Source organism: Lissotriton helveticus, chromosome 4_1, assembly GCF_964261635.1.
Source record: "Lissotriton helveticus chromosome 4_1, aLisHel1.1, whole genome shotgun sequence".
Lineage (NCBI taxonomy): Eukaryota > Metazoa > Chordata > Amphibia > Caudata > Salamandridae > Lissotriton > Lissotriton helveticus.
In genome coordinates, this window is record NC_136063.1 from 1,685,641,783 (window position 1) to 1,685,661,685 (window position 19,903).

General features: G+C 46.2%; 1 protein-coding gene across 2 annotated transcripts in view; it reads left to right on the forward strand.

Moving 5' to 3' along the window:
* The window catches only part of ELF4 (E74 like ETS transcription factor 4), a 259,188-nt gene that overhangs the window by 227,706 nt on the left and 11,579 nt on the right, over positions 1-19,903 (forward strand). For both annotated transcript variants that reach the window (XM_078688365.1, XM_078688366.1), the window contains one exon: positions 5,953-6,321. In XM_078688365.1, coding sequence (XP_078544491.1) covers positions 5,953-6,321 — 369 coding nt within the window. The remainder of the gene's footprint in view (positions 1-5,952; positions 6,322-19,903) is intronic.

Consider the following 19,903-nt stretch of genomic DNA (forward strand, 5'->3'; position numbering starts at 1 on the left):
CCTGACTTTCACCTTGTGGACACCCTGCCGGGGTTTCTCACAGGGGAATACCAGGACGGGTTCCCTAAGCAAGCGCCAGGATGCCCTTTGGGTGACAGGTTTGCGCTATATAAGTACACCTACATTTACATTTAATGTACCAGAATGCACCACCACATCTACACACCCTACCATCCCAACTACCACACATGTCCACCATCACCTACAAACAGTACACAACTCTATTCTATACCACTAACCAATACACTCATCACTAACACAACGCCAATCAACCCCATACATAACTACATCCCATTCAGACACACTCTCCCTGCTGTAATTACACCTAACAGACCACCTTTTATCACTAACAAACATATATTCACCCTTCCATCAGTTGTCCAACAAACACCCTCCTCTCCCTTCTACCATAATAACACTAACTCACAACACACACACTGCACACCATCGCACTTTGTAACTCTTGCAACAAACCAGTCTAAGATAAAGACTCTCGCCTCTACTTCTTTCCCTCCTTCACACAACATACACTCTACTCATAAACACATCAACACCCCCTCCACTTCACAACCTCCTCTCACAAACAATACTATACAACCAAATCCATTGCATGAAACATATACATCAGCACCCCTTTTCACTACTCCTCAAAAGCAAAACATATTACACACACCAGAACAACAAGATCTTCAAAGCGCAACACCTCATAATACTTACCATCACAAAATACGAACATATACCCATCTTTCAACCACACAAAGGAACAAACTCCAATGCCAAGCTTTCAGTCTTCCACCACACCTAACACAGATACAGCAATACAGCACCTCTCTTCTAACCGCCTCTCATCCATTGGACAATTTAGAACATTACTACATGACCCACATGCTGCACCACCTCCCCTGACTCATACTCCTTCCGCCTTAAACACACACAAAAAATATAAGCAACATGCCACACCTCACAACTTTGCTTCCCCATGTCTACTTCACAACAATGTTACACCACAAAAGCAACACAGCACTCCAACTCACTCTCAAACACCATCTCCAACTCATACACATGCAGACCCATCAAAATGCCTTCTTAGCATGCAGGATGAGGAACATGATACAGAACAGCTACACGGTTGCTATCCTAATACAGCTAATACCAGCACTAAAACACACCTGCTACAAACCCACACAATACTGATCACTGAGGATATGGCTCCAGTCCTGCATGAAGCCATTCCTCTAGGATATCAAATAATCACCCAAAATCGTATAGCCAAAAAAGGAGGTGGTCTAGCTGTTGCATTCAGGCAAACAATACATATCACTAAAATTGACAACATCTCCATAAAGAATTGTGAGGCTCTTCTAACAAGATGCAATCCTACACAGTCTTCCTCCTGTAACTTCCTGCTCCTTTACAGACCTCCATCTAGCAAGACAACATTCCCAGAAGCACTTCTAGACAAAGTCTCAAACCTGATAACAATACACTCCAACCTATGCGTTCTGGGTGACCTTGACATTCGGTTTGATAAACCCAATATGACCCATCCAAAAACAATCACCGGCCTAGATGTATTGAACCTGCATCAGATTGTCCACAATCCAACACACACCGCTGGACATATCCTAGATGTCGTTTTTGCTAATACTGAACTAGTTACCGTTCAAACTACAACTCCGGTCACATGGTCAGACCACCACTTGCTTGCTTTCCAACATAAAACAACGCTAAGCGACTCACCTAAAACTACCTTACATCCATCCACCTATCTGCCGTGGAAAAAACTCAATTTGTAAAACTTGGAAATACAACTAACATCCAGTACAAATCTGGAAACCATAAATTCTGTTCAAAATCTATATGAGTAGCTACAGGAAGCTGTTGACATCCTGATAGCACTCAAAACCACACAACAGAACAAAAGAAAAAAAGCGCCTTGGAGAAACCTAGAAATAAAAGACATAAAACAACAAATTAGAAAGCTGCAACATACCTGGCTCAAAACATACGCCATACAAGACAAACTTCACCTACAGACAATTAACAGATTATACAAGCCGGCTATCAAAAAAGCTAAGAAAAGGTACTATTCAGACAGAATTCAAAACGCTAAATGTGCAAATAATGAATTCTATAAAATACTCGATGAATTTCGCAAACCAAATTGCCTAGAAGGAACTCATCCTGTTACTCAAGATTTCACAGGCAAACCGGCAAACCATTATACCGATAAAGCAGACACGTTGAACTCGTACTTAAAACAGAAACCAAGCACCAGCACTAACCCTTGTACAAAACAACAATCCAAGAATGTTCTAACCAATCCTCTCCGTTCCTTCCAACACATTTCACACAATTAATTTATGGACCTGGTCAAAGCAAGCAGGCCTGCTGGCAGCCCTTCTGACCCCTGTCCGCCACAAACTTTCAAGACAATTCTTTTAACAACCTCTGCTGCCACTCCAGTAAGAAGAATCATCAACAATTCCATAACAACTGGAATATTTCCAGAAGAACTCAAAGTCCTACATCTGCTCTTTACTGAAGCAAACAAACTTGGACCTTCTGAATCCTGATAACTACAGACCCATTACAAATGGACCTTTCCTGGGCAAACTGATAGAAAGAGCAGTGTTCACCCAGATGTCACAATTAATTGAAGAGAATGACACACTTTCAGACTTCCAAACAGGATTCCGTCCAGGTAGAGGAACTGAATCTGCCTCCTTGCCATCTGAGATGACCTAAAGAATACAGTTGACCCCAACAGGGTTGCTGCGCTACTCCTCTTTGACCTCTCAGCTGCCTTCGACAAGGTTGATCATGACACTCTGAAACAAAGACTTTATGAAGCCGGCATAGAGGGAACTGCTCTAGACTGGCTCGCGTCCTACCTTCAAAACAGAACTGTCAGCCATACCCCACCTTTCTTGTCCAAACCGTACTCCACAAAAGCAGGGGATCCCTGCCAGGTTCTATCATCTCGCCCATGTTTTTAAACATCTACATGAAGTCATTACCAGTACTGATCAATAAATTTCACCTCACGTGCTATAACTATGCAGATTACACGCAAATACTCCTTCAACTGGAACGCCCCAAAGACATTGGAAAATCACCAATTTTCAGCTGTCTCAGAGCCGTGGATCAGTGGATGACTTGGAGCCATCTGAAATTGAATGCTTCAAAAACTGAAATACTCATATGTGGCGAGTGGAAACATTACAGCCCGTTTGCCACATGGCCTGATGAACTAGGATCACTGCCTAAAGTATCGAAGGAAGTAAGGATCCTCGGAATGACCATGGACTCCAAGCTGTCGATCAATGCCCAAGTAGATAAACTAGCAAGATCAAGCTTTGCTACTATAAAAACACTGCAACAAATTTTCCCTCATTTGGGATTTCCACACAAGGTCCAAGCTACCATCTCCCTTGCTCTGTCCAAACTTGATTATGGCAATAGCCTATAACATGGATCACATTTAACGACCATGAAAATACTACAACGGATTCAGAACTCGGCTGCCAGACTACTCTTGCATATCAAACCGCGAGACCACATCTCTCCTACCTTGAAAGCCCTGCATTGGTGACCGGTTGCCAGAAGATCCACTTTCAAGCTGCTTTGTATCACCCACAAAGCAATACATGGAATAGGACCACTCTTCATCAGGATTAAAATCACCAAACGCATTCAACAAAGGAACCTCCGCTCTAAAGGAGCATCTTGCCTCAAAATCCCACCATACAAGAAAAAAACATGGGTGGCACATCCTTCTCTGTTCAAGCAGCCAAACTATGGAGCTCTTTACCCCCCAACATAAGGTCCACCGACAACCACCTTATCTTCAGAAAACTACTCAAGATTTGGCTCTTCCCCACATAAGCACCATACGCAAACAGAAATTTACAGCATATCCCACTGTATATAAGCATTTGTTTTCACTATAGATATGTACCTATCTTTGTGTATTACTTTGTATAAACATGTAAAATAATGTTATGTTGGTAAGAGAAAAAATAATAAATATTTAAAATCATATTTGGTCTACATGTACATACTTCCATTGTGCATCTATTGCCCTTCCATGTTCTTGGATCTGTGTGTCTGTTACTATTCTCCTGAAAAATCATATCCAATGCACTACCCTATTTCTCATCCTGTGCCTCTATCAATATATTTAATCTACATATACTTACCTCCTTTATGTATCTATATACTTTCAATGTACTTATGGATCTATATATTTATCACTTTCTTCTAATTTAGCATTTCCAATGCACTACCGTATTTCTCAGCCTATACTTCGCTCAATATATCTTCTAGCCCAACCTTCTGACTCATCTGAAACTTTTCTACTACTCCTTCCAATGCACTACCCTATCTCTCATCCTATACATCTATCAATGCATCCTCTACATCCACTCTCTCATTTATCCCAAACCCCATACCACTACTATGATCGCCAAAATAACCCTTTCTAGACTCTCTCCTACTCTACCCCTCCTTGCATCATCTGACACCTCTTTTTTACTATACCGATCCCCTAAAACAAACCTTTCTAAACTTTTCCCTTTGACTCCTCCCCTCCAAAACTCATTTTTACTCATCCAAAAGCCTCCTCCTACTGCTAAGACCTTTAAAAAGAAAAAAGAAATCCTTCACTCTTTTATCCTTCCACTATCCTTTTCAATCAAAATTAACAGGCTAACATGTTCACTTCTCAAATTCCATATTCAACTATACTAATATACTACCCAAATAACTGAATAACATTACCACTACTCAAATTACTTCATATTTATACTATACTAATTTTCAACACTAATCCTTTATGGGTTCCGGAGTGGCGTGCTAAGTGCCAGAAAAGCGCTTCAACACCCATCAGGGGTAAAAAGTGCTACGTGAATGCAAATCTTTCTTCCCCTTTTTATCCCTCTGCTATCCTTCTCACTCCAAGTAACTGACTAATATCCACCACTGAAATTACTTCATATTTCACCATATTAATTCACCACTAATCCTTTATAGGCTTCCTGAATAGCGTGCGTCAACAAGCGCTATATAAATACAAACCTTTGTCCTCCTCTATCCTTCTACTATCATTCCAAATCCAAATAACTGACTAACCTATCCACCACTTAAAACGTACTTGCATGTTTCACTATACTAATTCAAAACTAATCCTCTGGGTGCCGGAGTAGCGTGCTACTCGCCAAAAAAGCGCTTCGACGCCTCGTCAGGGGTAGTAAGCGCTATATAAATGCAATTACAATACAATACATTACATAGACCTTTCTGAAATAACCACAAGGCGATGTGCAGCAGTTGATAAAACCTCAAAATAAGTAATATATGTTCTGCGGCAGGCGGAGGGAAAATTTTTCTGTTGTCAGACGAGGTTGAGTCTACAGAACATCTGCAAGGTCATCTTGACTCCAATAGAAGAAATATATTGAATTGTATAATAGATGTTTAAAGTGGGAGACATGTAAAAGTCCTAGTAGTTATCTTGCTTTGTATTTATATTGGGCAAAGCTGCTGAAACAATTACAATCCTGATTGCTCATCAGCATTGCATTCTGTGTGTTTTCTTTTGATGAAGTGACTTGAATCTTAAAAGGAAGCTGATTTTGGGTTCTCTGACTATTGAATTACCTGGTGGTCTGTCAACAATAGAAAGTCTTTAAATATGTGTAGGGATGAATGAATAAGCACCTCCAGTGCTCTTAAGGTATATTTGTTTTAGTGCAGCCCGGTTTGCTAAGAAACCATATATAGCAACTTCCTTATAGGCGAAGAAATGGTAGCTGCTATATAAAAGGAAGCGGACGTGCTTCATGAAATGTTGATGCATTAAACATGTGAGCACTGGAATATGTAGTTTGAGTGGAGACCCCACATAAATCACTGATACCTCCCATTAATAGACATATTTTGTTTCTGCAGGTACTATTATCAACGCGGGATCCTGGCAAAAGTTGAAGGGCAGAGACTGGTCTATCAATTCAAAGAAATGCCCAAAGACCTGATTGTGATTGAGGATGATCCACTTGACTCGGTGCCTGCTAAAACCCCTGGAAATCATCATTCCAACACACACCCTCAAAATTCAAGGAGTGGATCTCCAGATACACTCCCCAATTCTAACAAGACTCCACCCCCTCAAAGCCAACCAATGAAAACACAACCTATAAAGAAGGAGCGACTATCACCCACACCCGCACAGCAGTTTTGCAAACTAACCCAAGAACAGTCCCTGTTTACCTTTCCTGTCTCCCAGGTGAAGCAAGAGGCTGTGACTTTGCACAACACTGGGTAAGTAGCACTTCATGTGAATTCCTAATTCCATGCACTTTAGGCGTTTTAGATATCTCTTATTCATGACGGAGGACAAATGTGTATTTGCTGCTGTTGAGCACGGGAGTCAGTAGGTAGTCTCTATAATATCCCTTGCTTGAAAAGAAGAAATACATTACAAGCAGTAAGGAGGTTTCAGAAAAGATTTACATGACTTACACTATGCACGTTACTCATTTGCTTACAGATTTGTAGCAAAGGACACCCCCTGAAATGTATGTGATTAATTTCCCTGGCAGCTGGGGAATGTTTACTATCGAGAAACACAGAAGCAAATCTCACCTCTTTATGTGAATCATCAAACCGTCATTGATTTTGTAACTGAGTGTTTAACAAGTTACCTACCTTCTTTAAAACACTTTCTGGTCGATACTCTATTTAACTCACCTGCCCAGGCACAAGACACTGCTGGCGTGAGCGGCTCCTGAACGTCGGATTAAGATCGACCTTTGGCAATTGACTCACCCTTAATAAGGAGCTGTTAGCATTCAACATTCCATACATGTGACTCCTTTAATTTACATACGGAATACCCACCATTTAGGGGCAGTGACCAGACCATACCTACCTACATAGGTTGCCCCTTCCTCCCCCTGTCCTGATGAAGACCTGCCAGCTGAGGTTGTGAATTGCCCTCATTGTACCAGGGTCGAAACGTCGACATCCACCCCACACGTGGGCCTGTACCCCTTCCTTCCCCCAGTCCGCCCATTCCACAGATGATGTTTCTCTGTGCACCTCGTTTAAAAAGAAATATGAACAATATCTGAAACAACCTGTATGGGTCTGGCCCTAATAAGGAACTGGTCTGAATACAAACTATAGCCGTTCCTCGTTTTTGGAATTTGTGTTAGACCTGGCACCTTGGCGTGAGTCTCCCTTCCACTTTTTTGCTGATGTGCCTCAGATGTTTTGCTGGTGTTCGGTGCTCAGGGCACTGCGCCACGGCCAATCCGTGCCGCAGTGCAAGTGCTCCCAATGTAAAGTGTATGTACAATTGATTTCCACGATTGGCTTATTTGGTTTACTGTCAGTCCCCAGTATCGTGCACGAGGAGTGCCGGGGCTTGTAGATACAAATGCTGCTAGTGGGCCTGCAGCGCTGGTTGCGCCACCCACAGAAGCGGCCTCGTAAGACATGACTCGGGTCCGCCATTGCAGACCCCGCGTACAGTCCCGTACTGTCAAGCTGACTGCGCAAGTGCCCACACTTGCCAGTCCCTGAACCTTCCCTAACCTCCATATCAGTCGCCCCTATGGTAGGCCTACGGACAGGGTGCATTGAAGCGTAAGGTAGGACAAGCCTAGAGTGTGGCATGTCCTCCTAGTGAATTACCGCCCTTTTCGTTCTTCACTATGGAAGGGCTATCGGTTCTCTTAGGCCAAGATGAGCTGGCGGAACTATTACACGCTATAGTCCCGGCCGACTCAGGGAACACGGTAGCATGTTTAGTTTAGTATGCCTGAACTCAGAATAATAAAATACTTCCTTTAGCAAGGTTTATTTTAATATCCTGTGTTTGCAAATGCTACTTTTAGAAAGATAGCCTTTGCGCGCCTAACTATTTAGCCGCCTCTGCCAGGATGTGTATCTGTTGTCTGGGTTTGTGTGAGTGACAGGGCTGGGAGATTCCCGGGGACAGTTGGGACCCCCAGGTGGTGAATAGGGGGCTTGCACCAGGATGGGTGGGCGGAGTAGTCCTTGACTCTGAGTAGGGTTGTGCTCCACCACCACAATGCTGGCTCCACCCCCCTGCGGAGCGTCTGATGTCCCTGCCCGCACTCTGAAAGAAGACGGCAGCTTCCTGTAAACCGAGTACTCCAGAACCAGGTTGAACTAGGCTCAGGCCCCCTGGCCTGCAAAGACAAAAGAATCGCAGTATAAATATAGGAGCTCCGCTCCTTACAAATCAGATCCAGTTTTGACCACGACGAACCTCTGCCTGACTAGAAGGACCAAGAGAAGCTGAAGGACGGAAACCGGTCTGAATCCTGTAAGACTGGCCTGCAGTGGTGCCTTGCTGAGAACGGAGAGGAAAGGACCAGAAAGGACTTTGTAGACTTGTGCCTGAAACGATCTCCAAGGGCTTGATCGAGAGCTTGCCCCCTGAACGGAACCCCAGGACCATTGGGTTCTATCTGCTTGTGCCCGTCTACTGTTGGGCCTTAGTTCTTATTCCCTCGCCGGAGTTGTGACTCGGGTGCCTTCGCCCCCTCCCAGGTCGTGACAGCTCGGAGCCTGGTCGCCCCGCCGTAGAGAGCCCGCTCATCCCTGAGTCGCTCTCCGCTTTAGTGCCGGGCCGCCTGCTCTCCTGTCACTACGCCGCTAACGGAGCGCGTTGTGCACCTCTCATCTTCTCCCGCCGGAATCTGCACGGAGCGCATTCCATAGCCTTGGATGGTCCGTACGTCGTAACGTACCCGACTGTCTCACTTTGCCCTCCTGCATACCAAGACCCGTGCCGCACCTCAAGAAAGGCCTCTCCGTACAGTGATACCGGAAGCCTGGTGTTGCACCCGTCTGCCGTAGAACGTGACGCCCCTCACAGATCCACGAGTACGACCCAGCGTGCTAAGAAGTAGTACGCCCCGCAGGCCTGAACGGCGCCTCGCCCCGTGAGCTGCATCAACCCCGGATCGCCGCAATCCTCCACAGTCCTGCTCCTCCACCTCGCACCTCGAGGGGGACCTGAGCCGGAGAGATCCTCTGGAGAACCGTCGGCCTCGTTCGGAGTCCGCCCTCACCAGCCGCGCCTGAAATGCCTCGGACTTCCACAAGCAAGGTACACGTGAACTCCGTCCCGAGTTCATATCGGATCCAGGGTCCGCAACGTTCTTATTTCCCTGTCATCGTACCTTGCCGAACAACGAACATTTAAAGACTAAAGCTTGCCTAAGTATCATCTGTTGGCCTCGAATCGTTACATGTTATATGGTCTTGTGATAATCCTGCTTGAATCTATCTTTTATATAAAGTATACGTATTTTTGATACAACTACACAACTGGTGTCCATTTGTGGTGGGTCAGTGGGTTTACTGTGTGTGATCATAAATGCTTAACTTACTATCGCCCTGAGGATTAGCCTTGTCTGCTCGCGCCACACTACCTAGAGGGTGAGCAGGGGTTATTCGAAGGAGTAGTTCCCTTGCCCTGACGTGTAGCTGAGGGTCCCTGCTTGTCACAAGTGCATACCTGTGCCAACCAGAGACCTCCGGTTCCAACAATTTGCAACTAAGCCTACCTTGTATATAATTTTGAATTCCCTCTTCCCTCTATTTATCTGCCAACACATGAGCACACTCCCTTTTTTTTTTCTTCTCCCTCTTTTGGAGCAATCTTTATATTGATTGAATATTAGATTTATTGAATATGACAATTTATTCAGTTAAGGAGTATCTGTGATTAAAACAGCTCTCCTTAAATAAATTTGTGCCATTGTATTGGTTGAGAGTGTGCCTATTTAATCTATTTTCATTAGTGGCATTTGTATGTACTATATGACCATATGCAAATCGTATGCAATTGTAATGTGTCTTTCAAACTGAAAATATTAAACAAGTCAATTTGTATATAAATTGGTCCAGGACCAACTGTTTTGCTATACCGATTGATACCCAGGTCCGTGGACTATTCATGGGTTACCCCATTATGATATAATGGGGATCACAGATTGAGGCAGAAACCCCAGAACCGTAGCCTGAATGCCCTGTGCTCATTGTAGTGGAGGGAAGGCCCTGAACTTCACGGTATCCAGAACAGCTATGATGAACAGGAGCCTCTGTTAAGGAGTCAGGTGTTACTTCGGCTTCTGGATTTGGCCTATGACTGATTGTAGCAGGTCTGGTCTAGGTAGGGAAAAACTGGCCTCTTCGACCTTTGAAGGTGGGCAGTGACAAACACCATCACGTTTGTCAACACTAGAGGGACACTGGTGAGGCCAAAGGGGAGCGCAGCAAACAAAAAATACCTCTGACCTACCATGAACCTCAGATAATATCTGGGGGTATCGGAGGATGGGTGTATGACAAAATGCCTCATGCAGGTCCAGGACACCATCTAATTGCCTAATTCCTTTCAGAACAGAGGGGATCTGGACCAGCGTGACCATTTTGAGTTTGTCCTTCTGCAGGAAGACATTCAAAGTTTCCTATGTTCCTCCGGCACAAGGAGATAGCAAGAATAACAGTTCAATCCTCTGAGTCCGGAACCCTCTCAATACGACCTTTGGAGAGTAACACATACACTACTTGTAACAGAATGAACAGATGTTCCTCCGAAATTCACTCTGATGGTGGGAGAGGATTTGGTAGGGCAAAAAAAGAAATGGTAGGTCACAGCCATGCCATCGAACGATTTGTAGGACCCATCTGTCAGACGTGATGGATAGTCATCCGGGAAGGAAGTGCTGAATCCTGACCCCCACAGGATGGGTATGCACCACTAAGGGCAAACTAAAGTGGCTGTTGCTGCAGGGGATGCAGAACGGGAGGACTTATGCCTCTGCCGACTTGTGCGCTGCCTGCCGGAACTCCATCTTCAAAAGGACGGGTTTGATGGCTGTACTGGGTGGGGAGGTTATTTTTGCTTATTCACAAGACCTCTCCCTGGAGTAGCCCCCAAACTTTTTGATCTGATGCGGAAACTGCTTGGCAGGGGTAGTGCACCGTTGCTCTACTCTTTAAAGTTGTCCAAGGCAGAATCCATATTTTAACCTAAAAGGCATAAGCCATCAAAGGTCGTATCCATCAGAGAGGCTTGTACATCTCTGTTAGACCTGGTATCATTTGCGTGTTTTTTTCCTGTCTTTTTTGCGGCTGACCTGTTTTTGACAATGTGCTGCATTTTGTTTTTGCTGTTTTTTTTTTAATCTGGGCACTTTACCACATAGGAGTCGCACCGCCTTGTGAATCGAAGAAAACCTCTTGGAACAAAAACAACTTGTAACCAACCCGATGGCAAACTTATGGAAAGCATGTGAATCTACAGCACTACATTCCAAGAACAGATATTTACAGGCTAAATAACATATTCCTTTCAAGCCTGGTACACTAACCCCCCCCTGTTTAAATGGGGGTGGGAGCGTGTCCCAATGGATCCTTGCTTCCCTGCCTATGTTATTGTTATCATGTGTGCCCGGAGTGTTTTGAAAAAATGCTGTGGCAGGACTGTAGGAATATTAATAAATAAGTCGATACATTTGGGTAGCACTACCATTTTCATGACAGCTATTCTGTCTGCTAAAGACAGCAGTAGCCTGGACCATCTTTGCACTTGGTCCTCCAACTATGAGACAGCCCTGCCATAGTTATAGCAAATCACCAACTCTAGATTCCTAAGGATCCAGATTCCAAATTATTTAGCAGGGTCCGTGCTCCAAACCAAAGGGAAGTCCAGTGGGTATGATCGTGTATTAGGAGTAAGAGGCTAAAATGACCGACTTCGACCAGTTAATGCTCAGGCCCGAGTATCACTCAAACCTAATGTACTACAGTATTACGGGCGCTAGATGTGTGGTAGGGTTTCTGACGTATAACACCACATTATCTGCATACAGGGAGATACTAAGGGGTCACTGGAGGAATTGTAATATGGAAGCTGAATGCTGCTGGATCACACATGCTAGAGGTTCCAGAGTGATTGCAAATAATATCGGTGATAAAGGGCATTCCTGCCATGTGCCCCTATAGATAAGTATCACCTCAGACATGTTACCATTGAAATGCACCTGAGTTAACCGGTGTTGGACTTGGCCCTTTTTGCAGGGTCATCCCTGAACTTTTTGCCTTCCTCCTGTATTTTTTCTGACCTGTTGTTGACTGTTTTAGGACTCTGGGCACTTTACCACTGCTGATCAGTGTTAAAGTGCATAGGCTCTCCCTATGGTAAATTGATGTATGGATTAGTGATTCCATGATTGGCTGGTATGGTTTACTTGTCAGACCCTAGTACAGTGCACTGAGTGTGCCCAGGGCTTGTAAACCAAATTCTGCTGGTGGGCTTACAGCACTGGTTGTGCCACTCACAGAAGCAGCCTGTAAAAGTGTGTCATAGGTCTGACATTGCAGAGCCTGTGTGCAGTCTGGTACTGCCATGTTGACTGGGCAAGTGCACCCACTTGCCAGTCCTTAAACCTTCCCTTTTCTCCATATTAGTTACCCCTATGGTAGGCCCAAGGGCAGGGTGCATTATAGGTAAAAGGTAGGACATGCCCTGGTGTGTGTGGCATGTCCTAATAGTGAATTACAACCATTTTCGTTTTTCACTATTGCAAGGCTACCTGTTCCCCATAGGCCAGAATGGGCAGTTTGATTATAACATCTTATAATCCTAACTGACTCAGGGAACCAGGTAGAAATTAGAGTTTAGTATGCCTGAACTCAGAATTATAAAATACATCTTTTAGTGAAGGTGGTTTTAACATTCTATGTTTGAAAATACCACTTTTAGAAAGTAGGTATTTTCTTGCCTAACTATCCAAGCCTGTGTCTGCTATGTTGTGTATTCCTTGTCTGGAGTTTGACTGACGGCGGCCGGGGGATTCCAAGAGACAGGGTGAGTCAGCACAGGGCTGAATAGAGCGATCTGCATGTAAATGGGTGGGAGGAGTGCACCTGGGACCTGAATAGGGCTGTGCCTGTCTTCCACAATGCTGGCTCCACCTCCTGTGGTGCGTCTGATGTCCCTGGCCCACACTGTCAAAGGAAAGAAGGTGCCTTCTCAACAAAGTGCTCCAGGACTGCACAGAACTGGTTTGGACTGGGTACAAGACCCTCTGCCTTCAGAGGACAAAGGATTTGCCAGTATAAATATTGAGTACCAGACCCAAGAACTTTAGATCACTTTTGGGACACAAGAGGAACCTTTGCTGAAGAGAGGAAACAGGGAAACTGAGGAGGAGACAACCCCTAAGCTGAGTGCTGTTTGGGGGATTGGCCTGCATTGGTTGCCTGACTGCCAAAGAAAGGAGAAAGGACTTTGTGCTACTTTCAAATCAACTTGTAAAGGATCTCCGAGGGCTTGAGATAGAGCTTGCCTCCTGCTGAAGTCTCAGGGACAACAGACTTCACCAACCAGCTCCCCTGCCTTCCCTTGCTAGGAATTGAAGTGCCTGCTGTTGAGCTGGGCCTTCTGAGAGACTGCGTGTTGCTGGGAGCTGAAAGAGTGACTCAAGACGAAGAAGCGTGTCGCCGGCGCAAACGTTGTCGCATCACTGGAGAAGAGTGTCGCTGTCGCAGCAGACACCGGCGCATCACCGGAGAAGCATGCTGCCGCTGTTGCCATTGCGTCACCCGAAGCGCCTTGCATCACCAGAGAAGAGTGTCGCCATCGCAGCAGACGCTGTTGCATCAGTGGAGAAGCTTGTCGCAGGAGCTGTCGCAGCCCAGAATAATCGCTGAGTCGCCGTTTGGTGTACACGCATCGTTGTCGCATCAAGATGTTTCATTGCACCGGATCTTCATCGCATCATGGCACTGCTGGTCGCATCGCCACAGAAGCGCAGTAAGAAACCAAGGCATCACCTCCCCACATGGAGAAGTACCGACGCATCCCCTACGCAGCAGTAGGGACCCGACGCATCACCGTTCTTGCGTGTAAGGAACCGACGTATCACCTTCCCTGCAACACTTTCGTTGTATAGCGTTACACACCCAAAGGTACATTGAACTCAGTGTCTCATTTTACATCTAAAGAGAACTGAGCTATGTCTACCATTTTGAAGTACAGTATTGTGGATTTTTGTTGTTTGTGGTCTTGTGTTAAGTCTATATAAAAATACTGTCACTGTATGTGTTCACAAATGCTTTACACACTGCCTCTGAGATAAGCCTGCCTGCTCGTGCCAAGCTACCAAGGGGGTGAGCAGGGGTATTTTAGGAATGTACCCCCCTTACCCTGACTAGACGCAAGGGTCCCTATTTGGTCAAATGTACCATCTCTGTCAACTAGAGAACCTCAAATCTAACACAGGGTTAGGGTATAGTAAGAAAATCCACATACAAAATGTCAGGGGGATCCCCTTATGGGTTAGAATTGTGAACATATATTCCCATTCAATGGAATCGAAGGCTTTAAGTGCATCCAAAAGGACTGCTGATGCCTTCAGCAAGGGGTTCAGCTGCTGTAATAATGTGAAGAAGGTGCGCAGCTTATGCGTCGTTTAATGAGCTGGTATGAAGCCTGATTGGTCCGGTAATACTAGACTAGGGAGTAGTGGGTGCAGCCTGGTCCCCAGTATCTAAGCTAGAATCTTTGCATCACTATTGATTAGAGACAACGGCTGATAAGACCTGTAGTATTCTGGCACTTCATCAGGTTTTAATAGTGCAATAAAAAAGGCTTCCCTTAGAAAGGGGGACAAAGTCTGTTTAGAGTATAACCTCCTCCTATACTGCATAGAGGTGTGGTGCCAGAATGTCTATGAACTCCTTGTAGAATTTATCTGTCTGACCATGCACACCTGGAGCTTTGCCTTTTGGGAGCGAACATATGGAGTCTTTGAATTCGTCAATCGTAATAGGCTATACGAAATACTCTTGCTGGCCAAGGACAGCCACTGCAGGTCCATAGCCTCAAAGAATTCTGCTATCTCTTCTGCCATAGCAGAGTTTCGGTAATTATAAAGGCATGTTTGGAAGTCCATGAAGCTGAGCAGTATGCCAGGGGTGTTGTAATGTTCGGAACCCTCAGGGGTGGTGTTTTTCACAATTTATATATGTGCCCAGGGCGACTTCAGCTTGGCAGGCAGACTACATCCTTGGCGTCCTCCCTCTCCATACGTTCTTGCTATATGGCACTTCGACAAGTGGCTCCTGTGATGCCATATGATGAAAATGTGTAATTTACTCTCCAATGGCAGCAAGGGTGGCAGGGCAAGGGTTAATTTCATAAACCCCCTTATTCCCCGTAATTTTTCCCGTATCCAGACTGCGGACATCGAGACGACATGGCCGATGCCCGGTGGAGCCGCTTGGTACGACTAAAGAGGAGTCTGACCCGGGTTTCTCCCGCAGCCGCCACCTACCCAGCCAGACATTGGGGCATGGCATTTCTCGTCCGGCTGCTGCTGTTTTCTCCCTCTACTGCCTCCCTCGGAACGAATCACTGCGAATTGATGATAATTGGAACAGCCTTGGTGCAGCTCTGTCTTCATCGCAAAACTCCAGATGGCGGCTGATTGATTAAGAGCGAGATTTCACTCTTCCGGACCGTCCCCCTGCCCTCTAGGTCGGTAGTAGCTGTCTGCCCCGACACCTGATCACCTACAGCGATGAGCTGTATCGAGGGTGAGTGCCACGGTGGACCCGAATTCCTGCCTGCAATCTACCGATCTAAGGCCGGCTCGCTCTCCCAGTCACCGCTGCTGCCTCGCTGCCTCCACCATACTGGCTGTCTGCTTGGGTGTATGCCGCCTCAGTTCCGACTTCTGGGACCCGTGAGTCCTTTCCAGGTATGGGGGTGCGGGAGCTACACCCTGCGGATTGTCAACACTGATGCCCCTGTGGTCCTGAGCCTCTGCACGCCTTCCACAGCCTTCCGCCCGCCTTTGGTTTTGTGGCTGCATCCTCCCTCTGACTCTTTGCACTTAAATCCTGCTCTCTGGTTCTTCGTTATGGATTTTTTACTTTTGTGCTTCCCTCCATTTTGTTGTTGGCCTCGGTCGATACCCACGACCCGGACCCGCCATCTTGCTTGACCTCTGTCCGTTCCCCCTTCCCTCCGGTCTCCCTTCACGATCCTCAAATGTTTTTCTCCTTCTTTCTGGTCTGCCTTAACCCCATCCACCCTCTGGTTCCCTCCTCTCCCCTCGCCCTCTCTCAGAACACTATTCTTGTCTCCCTCTACCTTCTCTCCCCACTATTTATAATTGGATATAAGTTGACTATTTACGAATAATATAAAAGTTTAGAAAAAGGTATAGAATCTTCATTTCTTTTGTCATTATGTTAACCATGTGGACCGCTGTTCCTAATAACATGACATACCGAGGTATCTACGTAATCTAGGGTTTTCCTTGTCTTGCACAACACGTCTGTCAGAACTGGCCACCCCTGGAAAAGCATGTTCTGAACTCACTGGCCGGTTACCTGGAGGAACACGGTCTACTCCACGCAAGGCAGGTGGGCTTTCGGACACAACATAGTACAGAACTGGTGATGGCCACAGTTGCTGACGAGCTGAGAGTCCGGGCAGACAATAAACAACCTTGTGCCCTGATTCTATTGGACTTGTCAGTGGCGTTTGATACGGTCAGCCATACCATCTTGCTGGACCGTATCGCGAAGCTGGGAATAACAGGGCAAGCACTCAAGTGGCTTGAATCTTTTCTTACGGGTCGGACCCAGAGAGTGCAGTTGGGAGAGCAGCTATCGGAGGCAAGTGCAGTGGCCTGGGGTGTACCCCAGGGGTCCGCACTATCCCCCCTGCTATTCAACATCTATCTCCAACCTCTTGTGGGGGAGTTAATGCATAGGAACTGCCAAATCTTTAACTATGCTGATGATACCCAGCTTTTGGTTCAGCTGGAGGACACTAGGGAAGCACAGGAATCGGTAAGGAATCGGCTCAGATTCACTGTAAACTGGATGATCAACAACCTCCTGAAAGTGAACGCCGAAAAAACTGAGGTGTTGGTCGTCACCAATCAAGTAAACCCCTGGGGTGAGTTGTTTTGGCCCCCAGAATTAGGGACTACACCTATTCCTGGAAGGGTGGGCAAAAGCCTGGGGTTGAAGATTGATGCAGACCTTACTATGGCTCCCCAAGTCTTGGCAGTGGTGGGGTCTTGCACGGGGTGCTTAGGCAACTCCGGAAGTTAGTACCCATTTTATCGGCCCCCACATTGCAATCTATAGTGTCCGCCACGGTCATCTCGAGATTGGACTACGGCAATGCTTTGTATCCTAGCCTCCCGCAGAAGCTTTTAAGGAAACTGCAGGTGGTACAGAACGACGCAGCCAGGCTGATTTACTCCCTTCCGAGGAATTTGCATGCTGCCCCCTTACTTCGAAAGCTGCATTGGCTGCCCGTCAAACTCAGAGTGCAGTTTAAATGTCTTTGTATGGCCCATAAAGCCATTTTTGGCAGAGCCCCGGAATACATCAAAGAGCGCTTGAGGAAGTACACCCCAGGTAGAGCCTTGCGCTCGGGCAAAGCCTCCAACTTGAGTCAACCCAGATTTAAGCTAAAATCCAAAGGGGGCAGGGCTTTGTCCGTACTTGTTAACATAACATCTGCAGGTCCTCTCACCATGAACTGTCTCCACCCCCTGTACCTCCATCAGAGCCTCCGTACTCTCCGTTTAGGAGTAGTACCCCCAGCAACCTGCGCTTTCAGCGCTCCCTGGACGACCATTTCTCCAGCTTTTCGAACACAGTGGTCGTTGGGCATCTGGGGACTGAATGTGACCCTCTTCTGGGCCACTTTCTTACCAGAACCATAGGGTGGACAAAGTCCAGCCTCTGACCTAGGTTATCCTACCCACATTTCCTTGCAGGTACTAATCTGGGGAAACCAGACCTTCCACCACCATGATCTGGCTAGCACCAGTGTCTCTCAGAATATTTATAGCCCTCCATTCACTGTGATCCAGTGGAAGTGGTGACTCCCACCCTCAGGGATCCCAAGCTTAAACTGCGTCAACCCAACTAAGAGATACTAGAGCATGCTCAACATTCTTCTCCTGAGGACTGACTTTCCACCAGTGGGTGGTTTCTTAGGGTTGACTGGGTTCACTTGCTTGTGTCCAAACTGTTAACATTCAAAGCACTGGGGTTGGAAATTGGGTGCTGTGGGTCACTGCCCACCAGAACTTTCCCTCTGTTTTTCAGAAGGGGCATGGAAACCCTCCTCCCCACCACCTTATTCTGGGACGTGTCTGTGTCATCTTGGACCTTTCCCGCACTCTCCTGGGGGGGTGGGGAGGCTTGAACCACCCTTGTTGGATCACGGCTAGGCACTTTCTTTTAGACCTTGATGCTGAGCCAGTGGTTCGCTTCCTTTGCAAGTTCCCTTAGAACAGAGAGCTTGGAATTAATGGGGTGTTGGTGCAGCTCTGAAAAACAATGACTGAAAAAAGAGTGTACTGTTCACTATACTTACTCACATCTCTGCCCTTTACCTAACTATCTAGTGCCTTTTTGGAGTAATCTACAAACTACACCCAGGACTGGCTTGACCTCTCCTGGGTGCCTCTAAGCTTTAACTTGTACTTTTCAAGGATGAAATCATATTTCCTGATGAGGGCTTTCTTTGTGAGTGAGTGGGTAACTTAATCCTGTCACCATTCCTTAAGGCCAACAAGGAATCCCTCCCCCCAGTGGGTATATGCCCCCTGAGACTGGCACCCCAATCCTCCTCAGGGACCCTATGCATCGCCAGAGCTACCTGATAGGCTTTCAACCACTTCTCTGTATCAACTCCCACCACAAAGCTAGGCACCAGGTCCATGGGAAAATAGACCCTTCTGTCTGTAATGTACCCTGGATTGTCACTGCCACTATTGCTACTGGACGCGGAGAGTTGTTTAGCTTTTAGGTTCAGCTCTTAGCCTCACTTACTTATGGTAATTGTTCAAGTTTGAAGTTAAAGGTAGCTGTATTTTTGTCTATCTTCTGGAGCATTTGCAACAAGCCAGTCATTAGGTTAAAGTAATCTCAGAGGGGGGGGGGTTTATTCTGCCTCCTTTCTCCTTCCGGCGTTTACCTATAGCCACGATGCGGGTTGAACCATCATGGACAGTTCCCCAAAGGGGATTTTCTGCCACTGAATTTGTTTTCAAAAATGTTCCCTGTAATTCATACTTCATACTTGGATGTCCCTCTCTTCGCTACTCCTACCAGACATTTTGTGTGATGGAGACATTATGGAAAGAAGTTCTTGTGCGCTTCCACCACAATCATCCCTCGAACCAGGCATGGTCTCTGCAGCGGCCAGCGCTCTGAAGAACACCATGCTCTCAGCTGCAGAGTCTAAAGCAGCAGGCAATGTATCCCCAGAATTATCTGCCAGCATTTGTCCCACCAGTGTCCCAAGGTGCTGCACGATCCACTCTGGGCTCTACTCGCTCTGCTCAGGTTCTTAAGGTGCCACACATTTTCTTTATTATTCTTGGCAAATATTTGTAACCAATTGGTTTTGGTCATCTCTCAGGTGAAGCATGCATGTCTGAACTTCATCTGCCAAATGTTACACCGTTGCAATATTAGCCACCCTACAAGGTTTAAGGGGTTAGACGCAATCTGAAACAGTTTACTCTTTCCACTGTTGAAGAGAACTTGGAACTGGAATAAAAAGTAGGTCAACAGCTCATGTATATAGCGATGACAGATGGGGCTGTGGATCCCCATTCTGATTTGTCGGAACCGGTTTGGGTCAGTTCCCTTTTCATGAGTCCTCCTTGGGCTGGCTTCCTTTGTCTTGGGTGATTCTCCTGATAGCAGGATGCACCAACAAGAGGTGTGAGCAGGACGCAGTCTATTAATAGGCACATCTGTTATTGTAACACCCTGATAACAGATACTGCAGTCCCACGCTTCACGT